The sequence below is a fragment of the Schistocerca gregaria genome, chromosome 6 (assembly GCF_023897955.1).
Source record: "Schistocerca gregaria isolate iqSchGreg1 chromosome 6, iqSchGreg1.2, whole genome shotgun sequence".
NCBI classification, from domain to species: Eukaryota; Metazoa; Arthropoda; class Insecta; order Orthoptera; family Acrididae; genus Schistocerca; species Schistocerca gregaria.
In genome coordinates this window covers 428,552,648-428,577,998 of record NC_064925.1, presented here as the reverse complement: position 1 = coordinate 428,577,998, position 25,351 = coordinate 428,552,648, and the positions used below count along the sequence as shown (strand labels likewise).

At 40.2% G+C, this 25,351-nt stretch overlaps 1 protein-coding gene across 4 annotated transcripts in view; it reads left to right on the top strand.

Moving 5' to 3' along the window:
• LOC126277975 (autophagy-related protein 16-1-like) overlaps positions 1–25,351 on the top strand; it is an 865,117-nt gene that overhangs the window by 32,668 nt on the left and 807,098 nt on the right. For all 4 annotated transcript variants that reach the window (XM_049977631.1, XM_049977633.1, XM_049977632.1 and 1 more), the window contains exon 3: positions 11,124–11,286. In XM_049977631.1, the coding sequence (XP_049833588.1) occupies positions 11,124–11,286 (163 nt within the window). The remainder of the gene's footprint in view (positions 1–11,123; positions 11,287–25,351) is intronic.

The window sequence follows — 25,351 nt, the reverse complement described above, 5'->3', positions numbered from 1 at the left end:
TCCTCGGTGTCGACGTAGTGCATTGTTATACTGGCTGCAAAATGGGAGGGTGGAAGTTCAACACTGGCTACTGTGAATGATGTAGCCAACTGTTCACAACTCACCCTCCCCCCCCCCCCCCCCCAAATATTACATAATTATATGGCCAGTTCACTATTGTTAAATGACGATAAGCCTCATTAATAGGTTGCAGGCAACGTCAGCCTATTGCTACAATAGTTTGCGCTTGAACATCTATGAGCAATAAAAACCTAACCACACTGGTCACAGTTCTTGCAGAATAATATGGTACATGTGACACTATTTTTCAATTAAATTAAACAGACATTGTCATTAATCATTCTAACACATGGTCTATTTGTGTTACACTTATTCCACTGTTAAGTCGATGCATTGTTGTTAATCTAACCAATATATGTTTCATGTCTGAAAATCGGCTGTGGACTGAGTATCTCGGGACCAGAAATAGGTCCTTTATACATCCTCGCAATAATGGGCACTGAAACCTTATAGTGTTCAATGTTTGACAGAAATTACAATTAAAATATAACTCATTCAATTAACTGAATATATCAAACAATTCCTTTTTTTTATCAGTTCCTTCTACCACAAAGTTTAGGTTGAATTATTTGTTTAAATAATGAAATTAACAGCTATGGTTATTCAAACAATACTTCTGACAAACCTGGTAATTACTAATTAAGGGCTGGCTTTGCTACTACGTCTTCGAATAGAGCCAAATAAATACTTTAAGAATTCTAGTAGTTCTTCTTCCAAATGTTTATAATTAGTATAGAATTTGTATTTGTTTATTAGTCAATGATAGAATCTAAGTCAAGAAACAATTATTGATTTCACCCTATGCTCAAAATAAATTAGGAAATACATTACATACACAAAACTGAGCACAAATTAGACCTGCTACTCTATTCCTTAAGACTGAGGGGAATGCAGAGTATACTCATGCATGTTAATGGTAATTAGGCAAAAATGAAAACAGAATGAATTTAAGGAGGCAGATTGCAAAACAAGAGAAGTAAAGAGATCCCCCCTTGCTTGAGAGGGGCGATTGCCTGTGCTGGTACCTTTGTCTATGCCAATTGAGCCCTCTGTCTGTAGTTCAAGAGGTGTGGACATCATAGTTGCTGGCAATCATGGGGGATTTCTCTGTGATAAGTTCCTCATCTCAAAAATGTAAATGGATTGAGATGAAAGAATCGACACCTCCCAGGTGTCATGCATGGAAGATGGTCACAATTTCAAAACAATTAACTGTGAAGTCCTACTTTCAGTTGCGTAATAGGACCTTGCAATTTGAGATGGATAGTGCTTTTCAAGTGTGGAAACTGCTTAATGCAGCAGTTATCCACAGCTATCCTGTTAAAATAGAGGCCCACCGCACTCTGACTTCCTCCCATCGTGTCGTACGCACTTGGCTGCTTGATGGTCTGGCTGAGGCTGAAATAACAGCGTATCTCACTGATCAGAGAGTGACTGCTGTTCACCACATCATGAAAAGGGTTGATTAAAAAATTAGTGCCATCCTGCACTCTGTTCCTCACACTTGAACATTTGGTACTTCAATCAAAAATTAAGGCTGACTATGAAGCTGTTACTGTCAGACCATATATCCTGAATCCCATTGCTGCAAATGTCAGAGCTACAACCACATCTGCAAATCTTTTGAAAGAGCAGCTAAATGCATAACTTGCAGCAGGGATACTCACGAGAGTGTGTGTCCACCTACTTTCCCTCTCTGTGTAAACTGCAAGGATGATCATGAGAGTCGTTCAAGATCTGGGTGAAGGAAAAGGTTCCTACTCACATTGCTTGGAAAATGTTGGCTAGCTGCAAGCCTTGTATATCACCCTCTGGCAGGAGTACAGTTCTTGCTACACCCCGACTTACGAAGGACATGGCTATGCAAACTTGCAACTTCCAGTTTAGTGCCACGGTTGTGAAATCGTCTACCTCCAAGGTCACAGCCTCATCTTCACCTGGTACAGGTGCACACCATGCCAACAAACCTTCGCCTGTGCCAGCGAGATCACTTGCTTCGCAAATAGAAGCATGGAAATCCAAAAAGGAGTATTCCTGCAATGACTTTCTGCACACATCTAACCAGCCAACATCTGGGTCTTGACTAACGCCGAGGTTCTAAACAGTCAAACAAAGGGGAACGATCTTTCCCTTCTCCATCTGGATGTTGTCCTTAAACGGCGTCACCACTTGGTATCCCAACCCAGCTGACCTCCATTTCACTGGGACACAATGTCAACAACCAGTCTGCTGGGCAACCAAAGGAGAATACCTTTGTCAAACTGATGGACCAGTATCCTCCAGCCTCTGAACCTGGTTGCTGTGCTTACTCAAATTCTGGCACTCGGCTGACACCTTGGTGACTGTTCCCCTCGTTTGACCCATCTCCTGTCTATTGTCGGATGTGGTTATTCTCCAATGGAACGTTCGCAGCATCAGATCCAATAGGATAGAATTACAGTGCCTCTTGCAATGTTCTGTCCAGTTGTTTTCCGCATGCGGGAAACAAAATTATCCCCTTACAATTGCTTTCACCTCCCACACTTTGCTCTGTTTCGACACTTCCTCTGAGTTAGTGACTCCAGTTCAAGGGGGAGTCATGTTGTTCATTCGAGATGACATCTATACTCACACCATATCCTTGCATGCCCAGCTTCAAGCTGTTGCTGTCCTTCTTTCTCTTCCCAGTTTCACCTTCTCTCTTTGCACTGTCTACTCACCCTCATTTTCGGCTGTCACCAGGGAAGACATTTTGGAACTTATTGCTCAACTTCTGCCTCCCTTGTTGCTGCTCGGCAACTTCAGTACCCACCATCATCTTAGGGACTCTACATGCCCCTGTCTGATATTCTCTCTTCTAGTAGGTATCTTCAACCAGCTCAATCTAATCTGTTTGAACATCGGTGCACCCACATTCCTTTCTGATTCTGTGCATTCCTTTTCCCACTTGAAACTTTTTATCTGAACTGCCGAGCTTGCTTGTCGTCTCAGGTGGTCTGTTCTCTCTGGCACACCATTTCCTGTGTGTCATTCATTTGCTGAAGCCTATCCCATCTGTGCATCCAACCCACCAGCAGCTTTCCAAAGCTGACCAGCAGCTCTACTCCTCTCTGGCTACTTCCGATGAATACCATTTCCCCTGCATTGATGACCAAGTAGAATACCTTACAAATGCTGCCCTTATTGCTGTTGAATTGTACATACTGCACACATCTTGCTCACTTTAACATGCCTCCATTCCCTGGTGGACTGAGGCAAGCCACAACGCATGTGGAGACGAGCTCTCCGTGGTTTTAAATGCCATCCCATGATGGCAAACTGTAACTGTTATAAACAGCTATGTGCACAGTGTTGTTGCATTTTCAGGGATCAAAAAAGCCTTTCTTTCCAAAGCTCTTTTAACAGTTTTTCTTCCATTTTCTATTGTTTGGGATAATCTTCATCGGCTTTCAGGAACTGTGGTTCATTCCCCAGTTCCTGGTCTGACCATAGCGAACAATGTTATTGTAGACCTTCTTGAAATCTCCAATGCCTTGGGCTGTCATTTTGCCGACATTAGAGTTCCACCCACTACCATCCTGCCTTCCTCACTCTGAAATGGGCAGTGAGGCAAGGACAGTATCTCTCTCTTCCCAGAATTGTGAATGTTACAGTACTGCTCGTACGATGAGTGAGTTTAAAAATGTACCCTCTTTGTCCCAGTTGTCCATTCCAGAACCGGACGGCATTCACATTCTGATGTTGGAACACCTATCTCCTGAGGGCCTACAGTCTAAACTTTCTCCTCCATATGTATAACTGCATTTGGACAGATAGCACATTTCACAGTTGCTGGCATGAGACCATTTTCGTTCCCATACTTCAGCCTGGTAAGATCAAACACCTTACTTCCAGCTACTGTCTAATTCCCCTCACCATTAGTTTCTGCAAGGTGATGGAATGTATGATTAATGGCCGGTTGGTGTGGTGGCTCGAGTCTCGGAATCTCCATAGGCACCGCTCTGCAGTTGATCATCTCGTCACTTGTCAACTCAGGTTATGAACTATTTTTTGCAGATGTGCCAAACTGTGGTCATGGTCTTTGATTTGGAGAAGGTGCGTGACACCCCCTCCATATCATATGTGAGTGAGGCTTCTGGCTTCGTCTGCCCCTTTTTGTCTGGGAATTTTTAAAAGACCATGTTTTAAGGTATGTGTAGGCCCAGCTCTGTCAGTCACTTTTATTCAAGAGAACGGGGTGCCTCAGGGTCCTGCACTCAGCGTCATCTTATTTGCCATAGCCATTATCCCTGTTATGGATTGACTCCTGCCTGGTGTCTCAGGCTGTCTTTTTTTTGATGACTTTGCAATCCATTGCAGCTCTCAACGAATCCGTCTACTTAAGCAGCATCTTCAGTGATGACTTAGACATCTTTACTTGTGGAGCATCAGGAATGGCTTCTACTCTCACTGACTGCATGAACTTCTGGTGGCACTGGGAGTTTCTTTCCCCATCCCTATGTCTTGGCCTATTCCTTCTTGCATTTGTTGACATAACAAAATTCTTGGGACTCGTGTTTCATAGGAAATTCTGTTGGTCTTTCCATGTCTCTTACATGGCAGCTCGTTGTACTTGCTCCCTCAGTGTTCTAAGAGTTTTATGCTGCACCTTGTAGGGAGTGGATCAGACCACCCTCTTCTGTTTATACCAGACCCTAGTCCATTCGAAACTGGATTGTGGATGTACTGTATATTCATCTGCCCCTCCATCTACCTTACGTTATCTTAACACCATCCACCAATGTGGGATACATTTAGCCACTGAAACCTTCTTTACTAGTCCCATTGAGAGTCTTTTTGCTTGGGCTGCTGACTTAACATTGACCTATCAGTGGGATGCTCTCCTCAATCATTATGCGAGTTGTCTGTCTGCTATGCCTAGTCTCCCATCCAATGTTCCCTTTTGTGACCATTCTCTTGACCGCCAATATGGGCTGTTGCCTCCCAGAGTTCACTGTGGTTTGCTGCTTCAACAGCTTTGCTCTACTCTTCCTGCCATGTTACCCCTGGGTGCAAGTTCTTCACTGCTCTGCCTTCGTACTGAGTTATATGTTCATTTCAGACTCCATCCGCTTCCTGAGGACATGACTCCTTGCCGGGTGTATTGCAGAAAGTTTCTTGCACTTCGCAATCAACTTGTGGACGGCATCTTTGTTTACAATTATGGTTGCAAGACTGACCATGGTGTTTTGTGTGCCTTTGTACTTGGCAGTGATCCTTTTCAGTATCAGCTTCTTGAGCCATGCTCGATTTTTTGCTGCGAGCTCTATGCCATTTATCAGCCCACCCAGTACATGTTGCGATATGGGCTTCCAAATTGTCCTCTTCTCAGATGCTCTCAGTGCTCTTTAGAGCCTTCATGTGCTGTAGTCAGTCCACCCTTTAGTACAACAGACCCAAGACTGCCTATACTCGCTTACTGTGGGTTCCTGGTTACGTGGGTACCTCTCCCAATAGTGTGGTCGACTTCCTCTCAGCCCTCACATCACAAGGTGGTCAGTCTAGCCTGGCTGCATGTAGGACACTGTTTCAGTCACTGCCATTTATTAAGGGGAGCCGGAATGATGAAAATTACAAAATTAATGTTTTTTTTATTGTAAAATTATTTGGAGTTTTCTGAACAAAACAAATAAAGTTCCACTCTTCTAAGTGAATTCTAAGTGTGTTTTTTATTGCTGTAAAGTTGACGCGCTGCTTCAACGGTTGTAGCGACTTGGTGTGTCATCTCTGATGGCGCCGCTCGCTGGCTGCAAGAGGGTATCTTTGCGGAATTAGACAGTGTTTTGTTTTCCAACATTGTATGGCTTTATCTCTGTGACAAGTGACTTTTAATATCGGTAAACATAAATGCTATACCATGTGTGTTGACTTGTGGAGTTTGCTTTTTGTTGTTGAGCTGTTCAATTTTGCGTATTTGACGAATTTTGCTCGTACCTGTTTTACGTATTTGGTTTGTGGATATCAGTATGCTCCATTTGAGCAATCTAGTGTGTAAGAAAAGGCACAATGAGTGGAAGAAGAAATCTTTTGTTGTTTCGGAGGGAGATGCTGCTAAGACTGTTTCACCGACTACTCCAAATAAATGTGATAGAACTTCTTTCAGCAAGAAACTTTGTGACAGCAAAGAAAAATTTGGAAACTACAAAAGTGACAGTAATGATGTGAATGAAATAATTAACATTTCCTTGCTTTCTAATATTTTGAAACATAACGTATTATGCCAAGTTTGCAAAGAAAGAGGACTGGAATTGAAAATAACTTCACACATTGGTTTAGCATGTAAAATGTTATTGAAGTGTAACAAATGTGCTGCAGAAGTTTTGTTTTCTAATTCTAACAGTATTCCTTGTAGTGGTAATGGTCGAAAGAAGGTGTATGATATAAATGTTAGGCTAGTGTATGGCTTGCGTTACATTGGCAAGGGCAGCGCTGCAGGGACAAGATTATGTGCAATTATGAACTTGCCAAAACCACCAACCAAGTTTGGATTTTATAATGAATTGGTGGGATCTTCTGCTGATGATATTGCTCAAGCAATAATGAAGAAAGCAGTTGAAGCTGTGACAGTTAATGGGAATTGTAGAGATTTAACTGTTGCTTTAGATGGATCATGGCAACATGGAGGTAATAAATCTCTAAATGGAGTTGTGACAACTACCAGTGGAGACAGCTGCAAAGTATTTCATGTTGCTATTGTCTCAAAACATTGTAGATGTAAGGGCAATACCAAGGACAAACATAGTGAAAGTTGTGAAGCAAATTTTCATAGCACGAGTGGAGCGATGGAAGTAGAGGGAGTGAAAACAATTTTTTCCAGATCACAGGAGTGGTATAATGTACGATACACTAATTATCTAGGAGATGGTGTGACTAAGGGATATAAAGCTGTAGAGGAACTCAGACCTTATGGCAGTGAAATTCACATTAAGAAACAGGAGTGCATTGGACATGTGCAGAAACGTATGGGGTCTCACTTGGGCAAACTAAAGCAGACATTAGGATACCAGAAGCTTAGTGATGATAAGACTCTTAGAGGAAGAGGAAGATTGACAGATGAAGCAATTGATAGATTGAAGAGGTATTATGGGCGTGCAATTAGGCAAAATACAAGAAGCATTGAGCATATGAAGAGAGCAGTATGGGCATTATTTTTTATACTGAATCAGCAAATGAGCATCCACAACATGCACTGTGCCCCACAGGTGATGACTCATGGTGTAAGTACCAATCAGGAAAGGAATATGTCCATAAAAACAGTTTGTGAAATGCTGTAATTAAGCCTATTTTCAGACATTTTTCACAGCCAAGTTTATTGGAAAAGTGTTTACATGGGAAAACATAAAATCCAAATGAAAGTGTAAATAATTTAATTTGGATTAGGATTCCCAAAAGTGTGTTTGTACAGATAAAAACATTGCAGTTGGGAGTTTATGATGCAGTGGAAACATACAATGCAGGAAACATTATCAAATGTGATGTGCTGAAACGTTTAGGTTTCCAACCAGGACACACCACCATTTCCACAATGCGCCTAATTGATGAAGAAAGACAGGTACAGGAAGAAGAGACAAAAGCCTACAACATGCAGCAAAAGGGAAGAAAAGACCAGTGAAAAGGAAACTAACACTGGAAAAAGAAGAGAATGCTTATAATCCATTGTGTGGGGGCAGGAATGTATTAAAAAACTTTGGAAGCCTTTTCCCTTTACTTTAAAATTTTCATCTTTGAGGAACATTTGCACAAAAACTGCTGACAGTAATCAATGAAATTTATACACAATATTGTTTACTTCTTTTCCTTCATTTTTATTACAAATTGTAAAAAAAAATATTGCATAATTCAAGTGTTATAGAAGAAAAAGTGCAATATTTTAGAGAAAACATAAGCATCTGTTTACAAAAATTGTAAAACAAAAACCAATAAATATTTCTTAACATGGCATAACTTTGTAGAGAAATATTCACTGAACATGTAGTCCAAATTTCACAGCAATATGTTTAATGGTTTTAGAAAAAAATGTTCTTTCTATTTGCTAAAATTAACATGGAGAAGATGGATCGTTCCGGCTCCCCATAAGTGGTGACCCTGCCCCACTCTGTGCCTACTGCTCTCAACCCTCGATGTTGTGCCACTTCCTGATCCAGTGCCCATTTTGTACCTGTTTGTCTGTTTCCAGTCTACTTTGTCTGATGTTTTAGCAGATGGTACGCATTCTGTCAATCGCGTCTTACTTTTTATTCACCGCAACAAATTTGATCCCCTCTGCAGGGACCTCCGCTATCTCAATGATGTTTTGAGAAATTTTCCCAAGGGATGTTGTTGTCCTCTTTTAAGGTTGCTTGATTGGGTTTTTGCATTTTTGCCTCAGGTTTTTATTAAGTACTTGTTTTTTTCTTGTGTTGTGATATGGGTGCTTATGCCCTTAACAGTTTTGTGCCCTTAAGCATCCACTGCACCACTCTGCCCCAGGCACGCCTCACAGCAACCGATTACAGGCAGCTCCCCTACAATGAGCCATAGATTCTCTTGACAGCTAAAATGTGTTGCCAAGTGGCACACCAGATGAATAAAGTATCCAGATATATATATAACACTTCATTGTAGTTGCACCCATGGTTGACTGACTGTATTGTTGAGGCATCCAAACTAACTCACCAACACAGCCCGCCAGAGTGGCCATGCGGTTCTAGGCACTACAGTCTGGAACCGAGCGACCACTACAGTCGCAGGTTTGAATCCTGCCTCGGGCATGGATGTGTGTGATGTCCTTAGGTTAGTTAGGTTTAATTAGTTCTAAGTTCTAGGTGACTGATGACCTCAGAAGTTACGTCGCATAGTGCTCACAGCCATTTGATCCATTTCACCACCACGACAATGTCTATGCTTGTGGGGGAATCTGGCCTGACTGAAGACAATTCTGTGATAGGCTCTCCTGCAAAGATCACATCTATTTGGATTTTTTTTGTAATTAGGGTATATAACAGTACTTAAAGAAATAATTTACTTGAAATGCTTGATCAGTTGTCTGTATTCATTTGGTTCCTTCTTTTATAAAATGCTAGATGGTGATTTGGGGAAGATCTGTCACATATACAGGGCATAACTAAATGCTATTAGTGACTTTGGGGACAGGTTTCTTATACTAAAACAAGAAAACTTTTGTAGTAAACATACACTCTAAAATGCATATGTTAAGAGGAGGTACGAGCACTTGTCAATTGAAAGAGATGTGTTTCACAATAGTGAAGATGAATAAGTGCTCACAACTCGCAGAGCATGCATTTTAGAGCCCATGTTTAATGGACTGTTAATTTCTTGTTTTGATCAATACTACTTCTTTCCAGAATATGGAAGGCAAAGGAGCTTGCTGTAGAAAAGAGTTATTTTACTGTGTTGGAGACAAACAAGTGCTCATAGCTCTTAAGGTGCGCATTGTAGAGGCCATGCTTTGTAGGTATTTTTTCTAGTTTTTGAGCAAGAAACCTGTCCTCAAAAGTCAGAAAAGTGAATTTAGTTGCACCCTGTATTTGAATAGGAAATTCATGTCTCTGAAAGATGTATCATAACGAGTGTAGCACTCTGTGCCATTGCAGCTGACAGCACAATGTCCATGACAAGAAGTCCAGTGCAATGTTGCTTGCTTGTGGATAATCTTGTAATTTAGTGCGTGTGCGTGCGTGTGCGTGCGTGTGCGTGCGTGTGCGTGCGTGCGCGTGCGTGCGCGTTTACGTTACCCATTCTCTTCATATTTTTACATGAAAATGAGGGCCACCATTGTACATTTTGATGATTTTGTGAGGTTTTATGGCATCAAATTTGATTTGAAGCTGCTGCAGTTACACCACCTCTAGGACCTGAAGTCGCAGAACATCTGAAAGTGACCTAACCACATGTCTGGTAAAGGGGAGAGGAGGGATAGACAAGCAATTTGCTCCAGTTTATAAATGTGTTGCGCAATCCTGGCTATTATGGATGCACAGTGTACTGATTTGTGACACAGGCTCAAGGAAGCTATCGATCTTAATGGGCTCAGGCTAACCACAGACTCAGCTCCATACACAGCTCCTGCATTTAGGTTAACTCAGTGGCCACTTCTTACTGTCTATAAGGACATAGATTCTTCAGTTTCAGAGTGACATGCATACCATAATATTGCTTGCCCTGGTGTGAAACAGATTTTCAGTAATTGACCTGAGAAATGAGGCCATTTGGGATCAATGCAAAGCAAAGATCCATTGGTTGCTGGTGTGGGACAGATAGCTACCATATCCCAGATTTGGTGACAACTGCTGAGAGGGACACAGGTGGGATTGTACTCCTGGATATCTTTTAACTGTGTATGTAATAAATTTTTTAAATGAATGCAGTGTAAGAATATATTCACACATATGGACCCTTCACCACACACTGTATGATATCTTGCAGAGAATAGATGTAGATGATCATCTACGGTACTGTTTTATGATTTTTTTTGAGCTTGTCTTCAAAGTTTACTTAGAAATGAATTTACCATATTTGATGGAGAGTCCCATGCAGTTTTTAGAAATTGTAGCTGACAAGATTTTCATGTACTAGAGGAACTCCAGATCTTGTCTGGCTCACTGAGTGAGTGCCCTTCATTCCATACAGTGAAACTGTCAAGTAGATAAAATAGTCCATGACTCCCTTCTCTACCTCCAAAAACAGGCAAAGGAGTATTTTCATGGTTACTAGGACACACTGGAATTCAGGGAAACAAATTTGCAAATGGTACACCTAATAAAATGTTGTTTTCTTGAATGTTCTGAAAACATCACTAATAGGGTGTACATAACTTGCTACAAAATTCAGTTTGCTTCTTTCAGTAACTGCAGTAATTACTATTCATACAGCATCATAATAAACAGATAACTGTCAAAGCATTTTTAAATATAAGTGAATAGTTTTAAAATAGAATTAATCATATTATATTAGTGAAAGTTTTAGAACTTTTTTTTGCAAACAATGCATAGTATCACAATATGTGAAGAATACATAATGATTATAAATTTACACTCTCATTTCAGCTTAAAAGACAGCTTAACTGTAAGTAGCACACTGCGTTTAGATACACAGTTATATCAAAACAAAATAAAGGAGTTGGAAAATTTGCTGCAATTATTGCGAGATGAACATCAAGCTTTGCAGCTTACTTGTGCATCCCTGGAAGAGAAGCTCCGAAAGACGCAGGTAAGAGACAAAAGTGTGAAATTTTTATACCATTAGTACACTCCTGGAAATGGAAAAAAGAACACATTGACACCGGTGTGTCAGACCCACCATACTTGCTCTGGACACTGCGAGAGGGCTGTACAAGCAATGATCACACGCACGGCACAGCGGACACACCAGGAACCGCGGTGTTGGCCGTCGAGTGGCGCTAGCTGCGCAGCATTTGTTCACCGCCGCCGTCAGTGTCAGCCAGTTTACCGTGGCATACGGAGCTCCATCGCAATCTTTAACACTGGTAGCATGCCGCGACAGCGTGGACGTGAACCGTATGTGCAGTTGACGGACTTTGAGCGAGGGCATATGGTGGGCATGCGGGAGGCCGGGTCGACATACAGCCGAATTGCTCAACACGTGGGGCGTGAGGTCTCAACAGTACATCGATGTTGTCGCCAGTGGTCGGCGGAAGGTGCACGTGCCCGTCGACCTGGGACCAGACCGCAGCGACGCACGGATGCACGCAAAGACCTTAGGATCCTACGCAGTGCCGTAGGGGACTGCACCGCCACTTCCCAGCAAATTAGGGACACTGTTGCTCCTGGGGTATCGGCGAGGACCATTCGCAACCGTCTCCATGAAGCTGGGCTACGGTCCCGCACACCATTAGGCCGTCTTCCGCTCACGCCCCAACATCGTGCAGCCCGCCTCCAGTGGTGTCGCGACAGGCGTGAATGGAGGGACCAATGGCGACGTGTCGTCTTCAGCGATAAGAGTCGCTTCTGCCTTGGTGCCAATGATGGTCGTATGCGTGTTTGGCGCCATGCAGCTGAGCGCCACAATCAGGACTGCATACGACCGAGGCACACAGGGCCAACACCCGGCATCATGGTGTAGGGAGCGATCTCCTACACTGGCCGTACACCTCTGGTGATCGTCGAGGGGACACTGAATAGTGCACGGTACATCCAAACCGTCATCGAACCCATCGTTCTACCATTCCTAGACCGGCAAGGGAACTTGCTGTTCCAACAGGACAATGCACGTCTGCATGTATCCCGTGCCACCCAACGTGCTCTAGAAGGTGTAAGTCAACTACCCTGGCCAGCAAGATCTCCGGATCTGTCCCCCATTGAGCATGTTTGGGACTGGATGAAGCGTCGTCTCACGCGGTCTGCACGTCCAGCACGAACGCAGGTCCAACTGAGGCGCCAGGTGGAAATGGCATGGAAAGCCGTTCCACAGGACTACATCCAGCATCTCTACAATCGTCTCCATGGGAGAATAGCAGCCTGCATTGCTGTGAAAGGTGGATATACACTGTACTAGTGCCGACATTGTGCATGCTCTGTTGCCTGTGTCTATGTGCCTGTGGTTCTGTCAGTGTGATCATGTGATGTATCTGACCCCAGGAATGTGTCAATAAAGTTTCCCCTTCCTGGGACAATGGATTCACGGTGTTCTTATTTCAATTTCCAGGAGTGTATTTCTTAGTACATGAGTAGACTATATTGTATTGACAATAATCACAGTCATGTTCAACTTAGCTGAAGATACTAGAATCCAACATTTTGAGAGTTTTTAATTTTTTTTTTTTTTTTTTTTATTTTATTTTTTTTTTAACATGTAAACATATTACTTGGATTCTGTAAATATTTTCCACAAGTCACTGTATGGTGAGTGGTAGAGGGTACATAATCTGAATATAATCATTTTACTCACTTTTTATTCCAATTGTGGATGAGGTATGGCAAGAACAGTTGCCACTGCATTGCTACACAAGACTAAATATTTCTCATATTACTGTTATGATCATTTTGTTTTTATGTGTGTGGAGGGCTGTAATATGTTTCTTGATTCATCATGGAACATATGCTTTGAAAATTCAAGAGTAAGTCATTAACTAATACACATTTATACTGCAGTGTCTCATGATGGAGATGTGCATTTTAATGATGATTTTATACTTTAAACAAAGTGGTGGTTACTGAAGCAGGTCATCCTTGAACTCTCTCTCTCTGTCTGTCTGTCTCTTCCCCTCCCTCCCTCCTTCCCTCCCCATGTTAATGTAATTTAGTAATCCCAGAAATTGACTAAGTGAGAATTTTATAAGCACTCTCCATTGTTTATGAATTACGTTTCCTTAAGAGCATGGCTGGAGACGGGATTGAACCGTCGTCCTCCCGAATGCGAGTCCAGTGGCAGAGCAGGGGTAGGCTGCAGAGTGGCCAGCAACAGCAGCGGTGCCTCTGGCAGAGTTAATCTTTTCTGGACTGGCCATATCACTGCCTTCTGCTGCCCCAGCGCGATGTGCGGAGTTTGTCATCTTTCTGACTGGCTGCTTGGCTGGTTCACGGAAGCCGAACATAGTCAGTGGGTCTCCCTTTGTGAGCATTGTCTTGGCATCTACCTTCCCCACAACTATATTTATTTGGTTTCACCACTTTAAATTGCTTTGAATAGAGAGACATCGATATTTGCTTGTAGATCAGATCCAAGTGATGGCTTGGCAGTGGTGTAATCAAACATCTTTGTGTCTTCAGTAGGTCTACATTTCGTGATGGACATTAGGATATTGAATACCTGCTGTATCGAGCAGAAGGGGTGGGGGTAGAAAGGGGGTGGAGGAGGGAGAGAGAGAGAGAGAGAGAGAGAGAGAGAGAGAGAGAGAGAGAGAGAGAGAGAGAGAGAAAAAACTCTCTTCATGTCAGGACAAATGTGACAGATAAGTGTGCCATGTGAGAGAGATGTCATCAGAACATGTCATCTGTGTGACTGTTGAATGCAGCATGGGGAAGACAAATGGTATTCATTGCATTTGATTGTGAACAGCTTGTGGGTACCCCAAGTATGAGGTACTCCATCTCTGAAGTCATGCTTGCTCGTATGGGGTACTCCTCTCTAAAGTCATCCACGCTGCTCTGGACCTATCACATGCAGTGATGTCCAGGTTGTATTGGACTCATGAGCAATGAAATACTAGGGGGGTACCGAAAGAAAGAAAGAAAGAAAGAAAGAAAGGGAAAAAAATGGAATACTATTGCTGTGGGCGGACCTCGGTTAGTACACACTTCTGCTGCAATGTGTGTATAGTGTAACTCATTAGCAGTTCAGTGCCATCTGTGTTGTCAGCCTGGCTTGTTCTGTTCATCTGCAGTGATTGCTTGTGCCTGCACTGTTTTGTTCTTGTTTAATTTTTTGTGATGGCAGGTGTAAGTAAACAACATGTAGCTGCAAAATTTTGTTTTCTACTTGGTAAAAATGCTGCTGAAACTGTTTTAATGTTGAAAACAGCGTACCAAGATGATGCTATGGGAAAAGCTCAAGTGTATGAGTGATCATCAAGTCAAATCAATCATCAAAACAATGCTGATTTGCTTTTTTTTATGCCAAGGGCATAGTTCGTTCATAGTTTGTTTCTGCAGGTCAGACTGTCAATGAAACGTTTTATTTGGAAGTTATAAGAAGATTGCGCAAGAGTGCTCATCAAAAAGCTATTTGTGGCAAGCAGGAAACTGGTTCTTCTACCACGAAAATGCATCTGCACACACTCAACTGTCTCTGTTAGTTTTTGGCTAAAAATGGCATGGTTCTTCTGCCCCATGCATCTTTCTCACCTGACCTGCACCCTGCAACTTTCTCTTATTTCCACTCATGAAAAGGGGCATGAAAAGACATCAGTTTGACAACATTGAAGACGTCAAGGAAAAAAAAAAGGGAGGAGCAATTTCTAAAGATGTTTTGAACTGTAGAAGCACCAGTGGGACAAGTATATTAGTTATAATGGAGAGTATTTTGAAGGAGAGAAGGTTGTTTTGCGAACAATTTGAAAATATATAGCTTTTAAAAAATAGTTTATTTTTTTGGGTACCCCTTCTATGTTGATAAACACATGTCAAAATACAAATTTGGCACATTGGTCAATTCCCTTTGACTACACAGCAGGTGATAAAGGTATTCGCATTTGGGTGAGACATAGCTGATAATGTCTGATATTGTGTCTTAACAACTGAAGTGACCTACAGACGATCTAATTTGGTCAGGTCAGATGTGTTGTTGGGGCATGTGTGTAGCTGTCGGCTAACAGATATCTTATTGGGTCCTTGTCAGATGGCTGTGCCGCCTGATAGTCTGACCACATAAGACCGTATGTAGCGCCATTGTGTGACACACTTATCAGTTGTGCTTTGGACTTCACTGTGAGGAGGTTATGCGTACGTGCACCACAGTGGTCACTGTTACTCTTAAGTGAATTGTGATTATTTACTCTTAAGTGAAATGTTGTTATTGAGTTCCTAGAACTTAGACTTATTGGTTGTGGGATACTTTTGACAAGTAGTATTGCAACAAGCACATGAGAAATTAATAGCTGAAGTTATTTTCTTGGGACATTAGGAAAGCTTACTGTAAAATAATTGATGATGAATGTAAGTTATACCATCACATGTCCTCCCATCACATTCATCGTCATTCTGTTGTTTCATTCAGTTGTTTCAGCAGTATGTGCAGTTCAACAGTTCCCCCAATTATTTCGTATACATGAAGTACTGCTGCACAGCTTGGAGCAAAACAGCAAGAATCTGAAAACAGTACTTACGCAGTGAAAGAATTCCTTGTATTTAATAATTTTGGTGCACACACACAATAAATTCTAAATAAGTGATTTACATTCTGAGAAAGTGTTTGTTTTTAGACGTATGTAGGTCCTCAGAACTTAGCACCTTGTGTCATATGTTTTAGAGAAAATTTCTTAAAGTAACTATTGAGAGATTGCACTAGTATATTTGAGATCTGCACTGTCTCTTCCAGTGGCCAAAAATCATAAAGTGGCAACCAGTCTTTCTTCAGCATGGCATTGTTCTGGTTCAGTTGTTCAGTCACCAAGTGCAGCAGTGTAATGAAATTGTCATAGTCCATTCTGTGATAATTGTGAAACTCTTCTCTACCCAGTTATCTCAGTAATGTCATATGACTAAAATACTTCCATTTCAGTAACATTTACTGCTCCACATCATTCTGTTTCTTATGTGAGGAGTTTCTGGCAGTGCTATCAGAGCAGTTCCAACTTCCTTTTGTTTCAGTAGAATGAGAGGCATGCTGCATGTATGCATTTGTTCTCGGCAGAAGCCAAGAGCCAGACAACTAAATCAAGTGCTACTTCAGGACATGTGGGTGCCACACGACTTTGTCATGTTCACTGTTGGGCCGACAGGTCAGGTCATCTGTGGCCCCCTTAATGATACAGTAACTTTTGACCCTGTCATGTGCTTCAACTTTTCACCTGTAACATCCTGGAGACAGTACTCCCAGATTGTGCCAAAATGGTTTGAATAACTCTCCAGACATGAGGTTGGTTATATACTCCCCCTTCCACCTCCCTCCAATTAATGTAGTCCCTCTGTAACGACTATAATCATTCAATCTTCACTGTTTTGAAATTTAAGTCCTAAGATGTGCAATTCCATGCCCATGTAAGGGATCTCAAAGCAACGGTCTACAACAGTTTTCACCTTTCACTTCCTATCTTCTTTCTGTGCATAAGCATTACAAAATATGCATTATTCACACCATAATGATCAGTATGCTAATTTTTCTTAACACTGGCTGCTACCATTAGACATTTCAAAATTTGAAAGAGGAGCATAAATCTCATTATAGTCCATTATAGTCCATGCCTCCTACTTTGCAACTAAATAAGTTTTAAAAATTCATTCTCACAAACTGTATTTGTTTTAATTTTGTTAAATATTTACCCATCCATTCTTTACTGTAATTACACCAGATGATAGCTTGACCAGTTTCCAAGTGTCATGATTCTTCAAGGAATTAATTTCTTCATCCATTCATTCATTGCCACTATCAATCCTCTGCCTCATCAGAATTAACTACTTGATGATACTTCCTTTCACTATGTATATTTGTGCTTCTTCCACATAAGCCTTCCCTTTGGAAGAAAGTATCATTGGATGACATTTCCTTGAAACCATTTTCTCGTTTTTTGTACCTGTTTTTAGCCTGAATTGAATGCTTGAAGTTTCGGCTTGTTCAACAAGCTCCTTTATTTAATAAAGACAAAACCAAATTTTCCTAAATCTAAGAAACCATAAAATTCCTCTTCAGTGTTAGAATCTTCTTTCACTTCACATTTCATCTTTAATACTCAGAAACAGTAATATTTCTTCATTGTACAGTGCAACAAATTCATTATGTTCCCTTTTTTCAGCTGAGAATTTGCTATTCAAAATTTTTAAAAATTCTTTGAATATACAGTCCTAGATTCCACAGTCTGTTTTGTTTCTGGCATCCACATCCTGTATCCACAGCCACACAGAGAATGTCCAATAAGAATGCCATTTTCTGCCTTAAATGGTTAATTCAGAACAATGCGTTTGTGTGGGCACGTGAACAGAAACTTCACATCCTGTCTTGCATGAATGTCACACCCTAGAATTACTACCTGCCTACAATTTGTAAGGTTTTGTTGTTGTTGTTGTTGTTGTTGTTGTGGCTGTCTGTAATGTAATTGCTTACATATACCAGAGTGTACAACATCTCAGCCAAAGAACTCTTCAGTAAATCGCTTCCTAGTAACGGCAACCTTACAACAGCCATTAATATTCCATTAAGGCACTCAGATATACCATTTTGCCGTGTTTTAGGTGTCATTGTTACTTCATGCTGAATTCTGGGCCTTTGCCATTGTGGATTCTCTTAGAGTATTATCTGGTTTGTTTTTCATTTGAATTTTCCATTTCTAGAATTCTTCAAATACTTAATCCTTATATTTTTTAAGAAATGCACAATGTTTATCTGCTTGCATCATTCATGATACTCATTAAATATGTTACCTTCCAGATTCATTGTAAATTTAGAACCATTTTTTTTTATCAAAAATAACCTTTCTATCATTGCCTCGTGGATGAGACTGTTACAGTTCTCTTAGGCAAATCTATGTTGTCAATTATCTTCACTCTTACTGTACAGCATCTGTTTTTCTGCCATCTACTAAGATTATGATTCCAGCTGGAACATTTTTATCAACAGCTGAAAAATAATTTTCATTGGGAACCGTGCAATGAGTAGCTTTTCATCATTGCTTCTTTCTTTGTTTGTCACATTGTTCAGTAATTGATGTTTTTGGGTGACCGTGATTACCAGTATGCTTTCAAAGACATTGCAGAATGTTTATCTTCATTACATTCTTGATGTGTAGCATCTCCAGGAAGCAAATGCCTTTTGATTGTTGCAAACTTAAATCATTATTGGGCAAATTGCACAATGCCATAAGGGGACATCCACTGATCACCTGAGCTTAAAATAGAGGGAAGATCGGGCAAAATCTTGCTAGATTTAATTTAAAAGGTGGGGTTAAGAAAATCTCACATCAACTTTTTTTTTATAACAGATAAAATTTTATTTTATAAAATTTCTCCTGAACATAAATCATGTTAAAGTGCCTACCAATCTTTATGGCCTCTCTGAAGTGAATGAGATGTGCATATCCAGGATTGCCTGATTTGAAACAAGTGCTAGATTTCATTTGGGTAGTTCTCTGTCATGCCTGTTGAAATTACTGCAAGTCAGCCAGTGATGATATTCTGTGAAGCATATAATGCCGACATTGTTGTGTTCAACATAATCTGTATTAAAACTTTCACAATGCATATGTTAAGTAGCATGCTGACAAGTCGAAACAAATATGCCAGCAAGAAGTAAATCATTTGTGGAAGGAAGCTAAGCTAAGCTGAAATTCACCGACAAGAATTGTCTTAGTGATCATATAAATGAAGATACTGAAAAGCTGTGTAATCATATATTTCAAAGGAAGGTACAATCAATGTTGTGTTTCATCTGCAAATTAAGCAAAGATTCAGTGGCACTTAATGTATATAATATATCAACCGAAGGTCAGTTTGTTAGGGATCTGTCATAATCATTAATACTATTTTCATGGAGCCTTACTGTCCATCTCTCTGTCCTTTCAGTTACTACTCAGGGTTGGCATATTTAAAATAAAAAGTGTTTTTAATCATGTGTTGAAAACACTGCTTAATACACTTTCTAAATCTATACACTACCCTTTTATTCTGTGAAATTGGAGGTGCAAATGATAATTACGTCTAAAATCTACTATGTTGCTGTTGTGGTCTTCAGTTCTGAGAGTGGTTTGATGCAGCTCTCCATGCTATTCTATCCTGTGCAAGCTTCATCATCTCCCAGCACCTACTGTAACCTACATCCTTCTGAATCTGTTTAGTGTATTCATCTCTTGGTCTCCCTCTACAATTTTTACCCTCCAAACCTAAATTGGCGATCCCTTGATGCCTCAGAACATGTCCTACCAACCGATTTCTTCTTCTAGTCAAGTTGTGCCACAAACTTCTCTTCTCCCCAATCCTATTCAATACCTCCTCATTAGTTATGTGATCTACCCATCTAATCTTCAGCATTCTTCTGTAGGACCACATTTCGAAAGCTTCTATTCTCTTCTTGTCCAAACTAGTTATCATCCATGTTTCACTTCCATACATGGCTACGCTCCATACAAATACTTTCAGAAACGACTTCCTGACACTTAAATCAATATTTGATGTTAACAAATTTATCTTCCTCAGAAACGCTTTCCTTGCCATTGCCAGTCTACATTTGATGTCCTTTCTACTTCGACCATCATCAGTTATTTTGCTCCCGAAATAACAAAACTCCTTTACTACTTTAAGTGTCTCAATTCCTAATCTAATTCCTTCAGCATCACCTGACTTAATTCGACTACATACCATTATCCTAGTTTTGCTTTTGTTGATGTTCATCTTATTCCCTCCTTTCATGACACTGTCCATTCCATTCATCTGCTCTTCCAAGTCCTTTGCTGTCTCTAACAGAATTACAATGTCAACGGCGAACCTCAAAGTTTTTATTTCTTCTACATGGATTTTAATACCTACTCCAAATTTTTGTTTTGTTTCCTTCGCTGCTTGCTCAATATACAGATTGAATAACATCGGGGAGAGGCTACAACCCTGTCTCACTCCTTTCCCAACCACTGCTTCCCTTTCATGCCCCTCGACTCTAATAACTGCCATCTGGTTTCTGTACAAATTGTAAATAGCCTTTCGCTCCCTGTATTTTACCCCTGCCACCTTCAGAATTTGAAAGAGAGTAATCCAGTCAACATTGTCAAAAGCTTTCTCTACGTCTACAAATTCTAGAAACGTAGGTTTGCCTTTTCTTAATCTTTCTTCTAAGATAAGTCGTAAGGTTAGTATTGTCTCACGTGTTCCAACATTTCTACGGAATCCAAACTGATCTTCCCCGAGGTCCGCTTCTACCAGTTTTTCCATTCGCCTGTAGAGAATAGATGTTCGTATTTTGCATCCGTGACTTATTAAACTGATTGGTAATTTTCACATCTGTCAGCACCTGCTTTCTTTGGGATTGGAATTATTATATTCTTCTTGAAGTCTGAGGGTATTTCGCCTGTCGCATACACCTTGCTCACCAGATGGTAGAGTTTTGTCAGGAGTGGCTCTCCCAAGGCCGTCAGTAGTTGTAATGGAATTTTGTCTACTCCCGGGGCCTTGTTTCGACTCAGGTCTTTCAGTGCTCTGTCAAACTCTTCCCGCGGTATCATAGCTCCCATTTCATCTTCATCTACATTCTCTTCCATTTCCATAATATTGTCCTCAAGTACATTGCCCTTGTATAAGCCCTCTATATTCTTCCTCCACCTTTCTGCTTTCCCTTCTTTGCTTAGAACTGGGTTTCCATCTGAGCTCTTGATATTCATACAAGTGGTTCTCTATAATGAGTTTAATTAATTTTCTTGAAAACTGCCTAGTAACAGAGAATATTCATTGTTATAATGGATAACATTTTGTTGAATAAAATGAATTCCAAGCAACCTAGTTGAAATGAAGCAAAAACATGAACATATCAAATAAATTTAATTATTTAAAAATTACAGTGTAGACATCACGTGAGTGGGAGGAGAAAGGTGTCAAAATTAAATGGAGGTATTCATAGAATAGTCATTACTAGAGCTCCAGCTTCAATTTTGTCACCATGGTCACCACATCAGCTACAATACTGTTTATCAGTCCTAAATAATAGTGACAACTGTTCATCTTTACTGAATATAATTTCCTCCTCAGCTTCACAGTACCAGTGCAAAATTTGATTTCTTCTGGGCGTATAATGAAGTTCTTCCCGTACTGTTTATGGATTGGTCAGATTTCATACATGCACTTGTTCACCGCATATAGGAAGTTAAGTTCTGCCAATGCCTTACCTTGACGCGATATATGTACCTTTTTAATCATCAGCTGGTGCATCTTCACCAGGTTTCACCTTGCCAAGCTCAATTATAGACCACAAATTTGAATCTATTGAATCGTTTTCATTTGACACAACCAGGAATCTGTTCTCTATCATCTCTGTGTATTTCACTAATCAGCTCACTTTTGTTAAAGGAACACATTTCCTGTGAAATTCATGAATACAGTTCAGCATCAGGTAACATTTTCCAAATGTTTTGCAAAAGAAATACTAAATCGGAATTGACAAATGTTTCATCTTTGCCAAACATACGAATTTTAGAATTTTGAATTGAAACGCAGTTTTCTATTTTTTGTTTTTTAATTAGTGGACCTGGATTCATAACTGTTGCTGGAGTAGAATAAAATGGTTGTATCACACTCATTAATCTTTGAGAGAAAAAAATTTCCTACACATGGAAAGCAGAGAAAACTGAACTTCTTTTCAACAGAACAAAGACTACTTAATTCCTCATTGTGTTTTGGGACATCAAAGAAAATCCAGCAATGACACAAAAAACGAAAAAAAGAAAGGAACTTTTGTCCACTTGCTTAACTCTAAACAGTTATGATGTAAGATGAGACATCAGTGTTCTTTGACCATGAAGAAACAAAAGAATACTTACATGCATGTTTTGAAGATACCATCTTTACCATTGACTGCGTATATTTATTATACATTTTTATTAATGACTGTGCCTGTTTACTGTAAATTTTTGGGACTTAGAAGAAATAAATGCAGTCAGTGGTGGAAAATTTTTCTTAAAAAAATCCATTGCATCTGTAGACCTAAATCAATTATAATTATTTAATTATGTGCATTTTCATGTTTTCCCTGTGAATCGACTGATTCTCTAGGCTTCAGGTGTATTGCCAAAGAAATAAAATTTCTTTCACTGCTTTAATTACCGGCTCTATACATTCCTGCCATCTTCAGAGTGAGTCAACTGTCTGAAGTTACAGCACACATCTCACCTCATAGAAGCATGAACACTGCATCACAGTGCATGGAGCTAAAGATATCTTTGTCACAGAGATATTTTGTGGATAGCATAGAACTAGTATGAATTTCTTGTAACTGACAATGGACAGAAACTGTGGTGAGAACTGAAACAGGTAGAGATTTTGATGCATTAATGGTATTGTCACTGTTGTGGTATTTTTCAGAACTATTCAAAGGAAGAGCCGTATTCCACAATTTTTCCACTCTGAAACCACTGTCACAGTTATTTAAATTCTTTGCCTACAAATTTCTACACCTTCTTACACAGTAAAATCGCCCCCCCCCCCCCTCCCCCCAGAAAAGTGATGTTGACACCAGTTTCTGATAATGTCATAAATCATTGAGGGGCTAGTGTCCATGCATTGCTTTGCCAAAGCCAATTTATCTGAGGGTAAAAGCTGTTTTTTTAGTCAATGTTCTGCGTATTTCTTATGAATTAATTGCATTGCCTGTCCAGTATATTACTGTATACACTCACAGGGATCTTGTAAAAACTACAGAGTGGGTCGATGCAATAGTAAGACACATGACACATCTTCAGCAAGATGGTGGTTAAGATCTCCCCACCTTGTCATCCAGATTTAGGTTTTCTGTGGTTTTCCCCACATCACTGAAAGTCAGTACCAAGGTGATTTCTTTGAAATAGGATAGTCAGTTTCCTTCCCCAGTCCAAACTTGTGCTCTGTCTGTAATGACCTGACTGTTAACAGAACATTAAACTCTGATATTCTGTCTTTGTAAAGCTTACCTGTACAGATTATGAACTGTCCTTATGTCCAAGAAGTCCTTCTGTCTACAGTTGAAGGCAAAAGATCAATTTGCAATCCATAGTCATAAGGATCTGGCCTGTCTTTGAGAAAATACTTTATATGGTGGGAAATCCCTGTATTTCAACCGCTACATTTCATCTTTCTAATTCTCAAGGCCTACGTTATGTAGTATCTGTAGCACTTTGCAAATCTGTTCTTGAGAATATACATTTACTTCAAGGCTTCTTTAAGTGTATAAGCTCATCTTGTCCTTGTTAGCAGCACTATGCACTCTAGGCACTAAAGTTATAAAGACACTCATAGTCTGGGAAGTATGGTGGGAACCATTTACTTCACAAGTTTGTGTGGATTGGCCTGCAATACAGTATGTGTACCAAGATTTCATAATCTTTGCAACAAACGGAAACATTAAAGACTGGAAGGGAGTTGTTTATTATTTCCATGGTAAAATGAATATTTTCATGGTTGAAAACTACAAAATTAGTCTAACTTAGTCTTTCCACACTACAAAAGTTTCATCAGTATACTTCCATAATACTGTCTGTTTCAAACCTCCAGATTCCAGTACCTTTTCCTTTGAATCATAAGAAAAAGCTAATCAGCAGAAAGGCTTATCTGTGGTGACAACCGTACACTAACCTTGACTTATTTTTCAATCTAAGATTGAAATTTGTGGACAGACTGATGTTATTAAGATCAAGTGGATCTTTCTCAGTTTTGCGTCTAAGTGACTTGCTCCCTTCCCCCTTCTTGAATTTTTCAGCCAACTCAAATCCGTCCACTTTTGTTCCCTGAAGGAGGAATGTTGAGTGTATCTTTTTTTTAATTGATCCACTTTATCATAAAGCACAAATTACTTTGTGTTCTTTCATAACAAGTACACACTCAATCATAAACCCTTCACAGCTAGAGCTTGATTATTCTGAATTAACCAAAAAGTTCTTTGGTACAAACTTTCTCAAAACTAACCTGTCATAAAGTGACCATTATTGTGTGGACAAATTAAAGTTTATACTGAGGTGACAAAAGTCATGGAATTCTTTCTAAGATTTTGATGGATCTCTTTTTGCCCAGCATATTGCTGCAACTTGATGTGGCATGGACTCAAAAAGTCATTGGAAGTCCTGTGCAGAAATATTGAGCAATGTTGCCTCTGTAGCCATCCACAATTGTGAAAGTGTTGCTGGTGCAAGATTTTGTCCATGAGCTGACTTGTCGATTCTGTCCAATAAATATTCGATGGGATTCATTCTGGGCTCTCTGGCTGATAAGATAATTTGCTAAAATGTCCAGAATGTTCTTCAAACAAATCATGAACAATTGTACTACTGTGATTCTTCAGTTTCTCCCAGTGTATTTGTTGCTCGAACAGTCCATGGGTATACGGCCGGTTCATAGTGTCAAACGGGCACAATATTTTGGCGATCAGATATGTCTCCATCGTCAGGTTCTCAGTTTGTCAGCGCACCTGATGATGGCGACATATCTGATCGCCGAAATATTGTGCCCGTTGGACACTATGAACTGGCAGCATACCCGTGAACTGTTCGAGCAATTGTACTATTGTTGCACAGTGACATGACATTGTCATTTGGGTACATGAATCCCATAAATGGCTGAACGTAACCATTTACAAGTCAGTGATCAGTTCAGTTGGATCAGAGGACCCAATCCATTCCATGAAAACACAGCTGACACAGTTATGGAGTAACCACCAGCTTGCGCGTTGTTGACAACCTGGGTCCATGGCTTCTTGGAGGCTGCACCACTCTTGAACCGTACCATCGGCTCTTACCAACTGAAATTACAACTCATCTGAACAGGTCAGAGTTTTCCAGTTATCTAATAGCCAACTGATAACCTGCCAAACTCCGTGTGAAAGAATAAATAATAATAAAATGGAAACAAATATCAGTATCACTATGAAATATTATGTATAAGGATGCATGGCCCTTACAGCCCTTTATAGCACATGAAGCTGTTGTGCATATGTAAAGTGCACT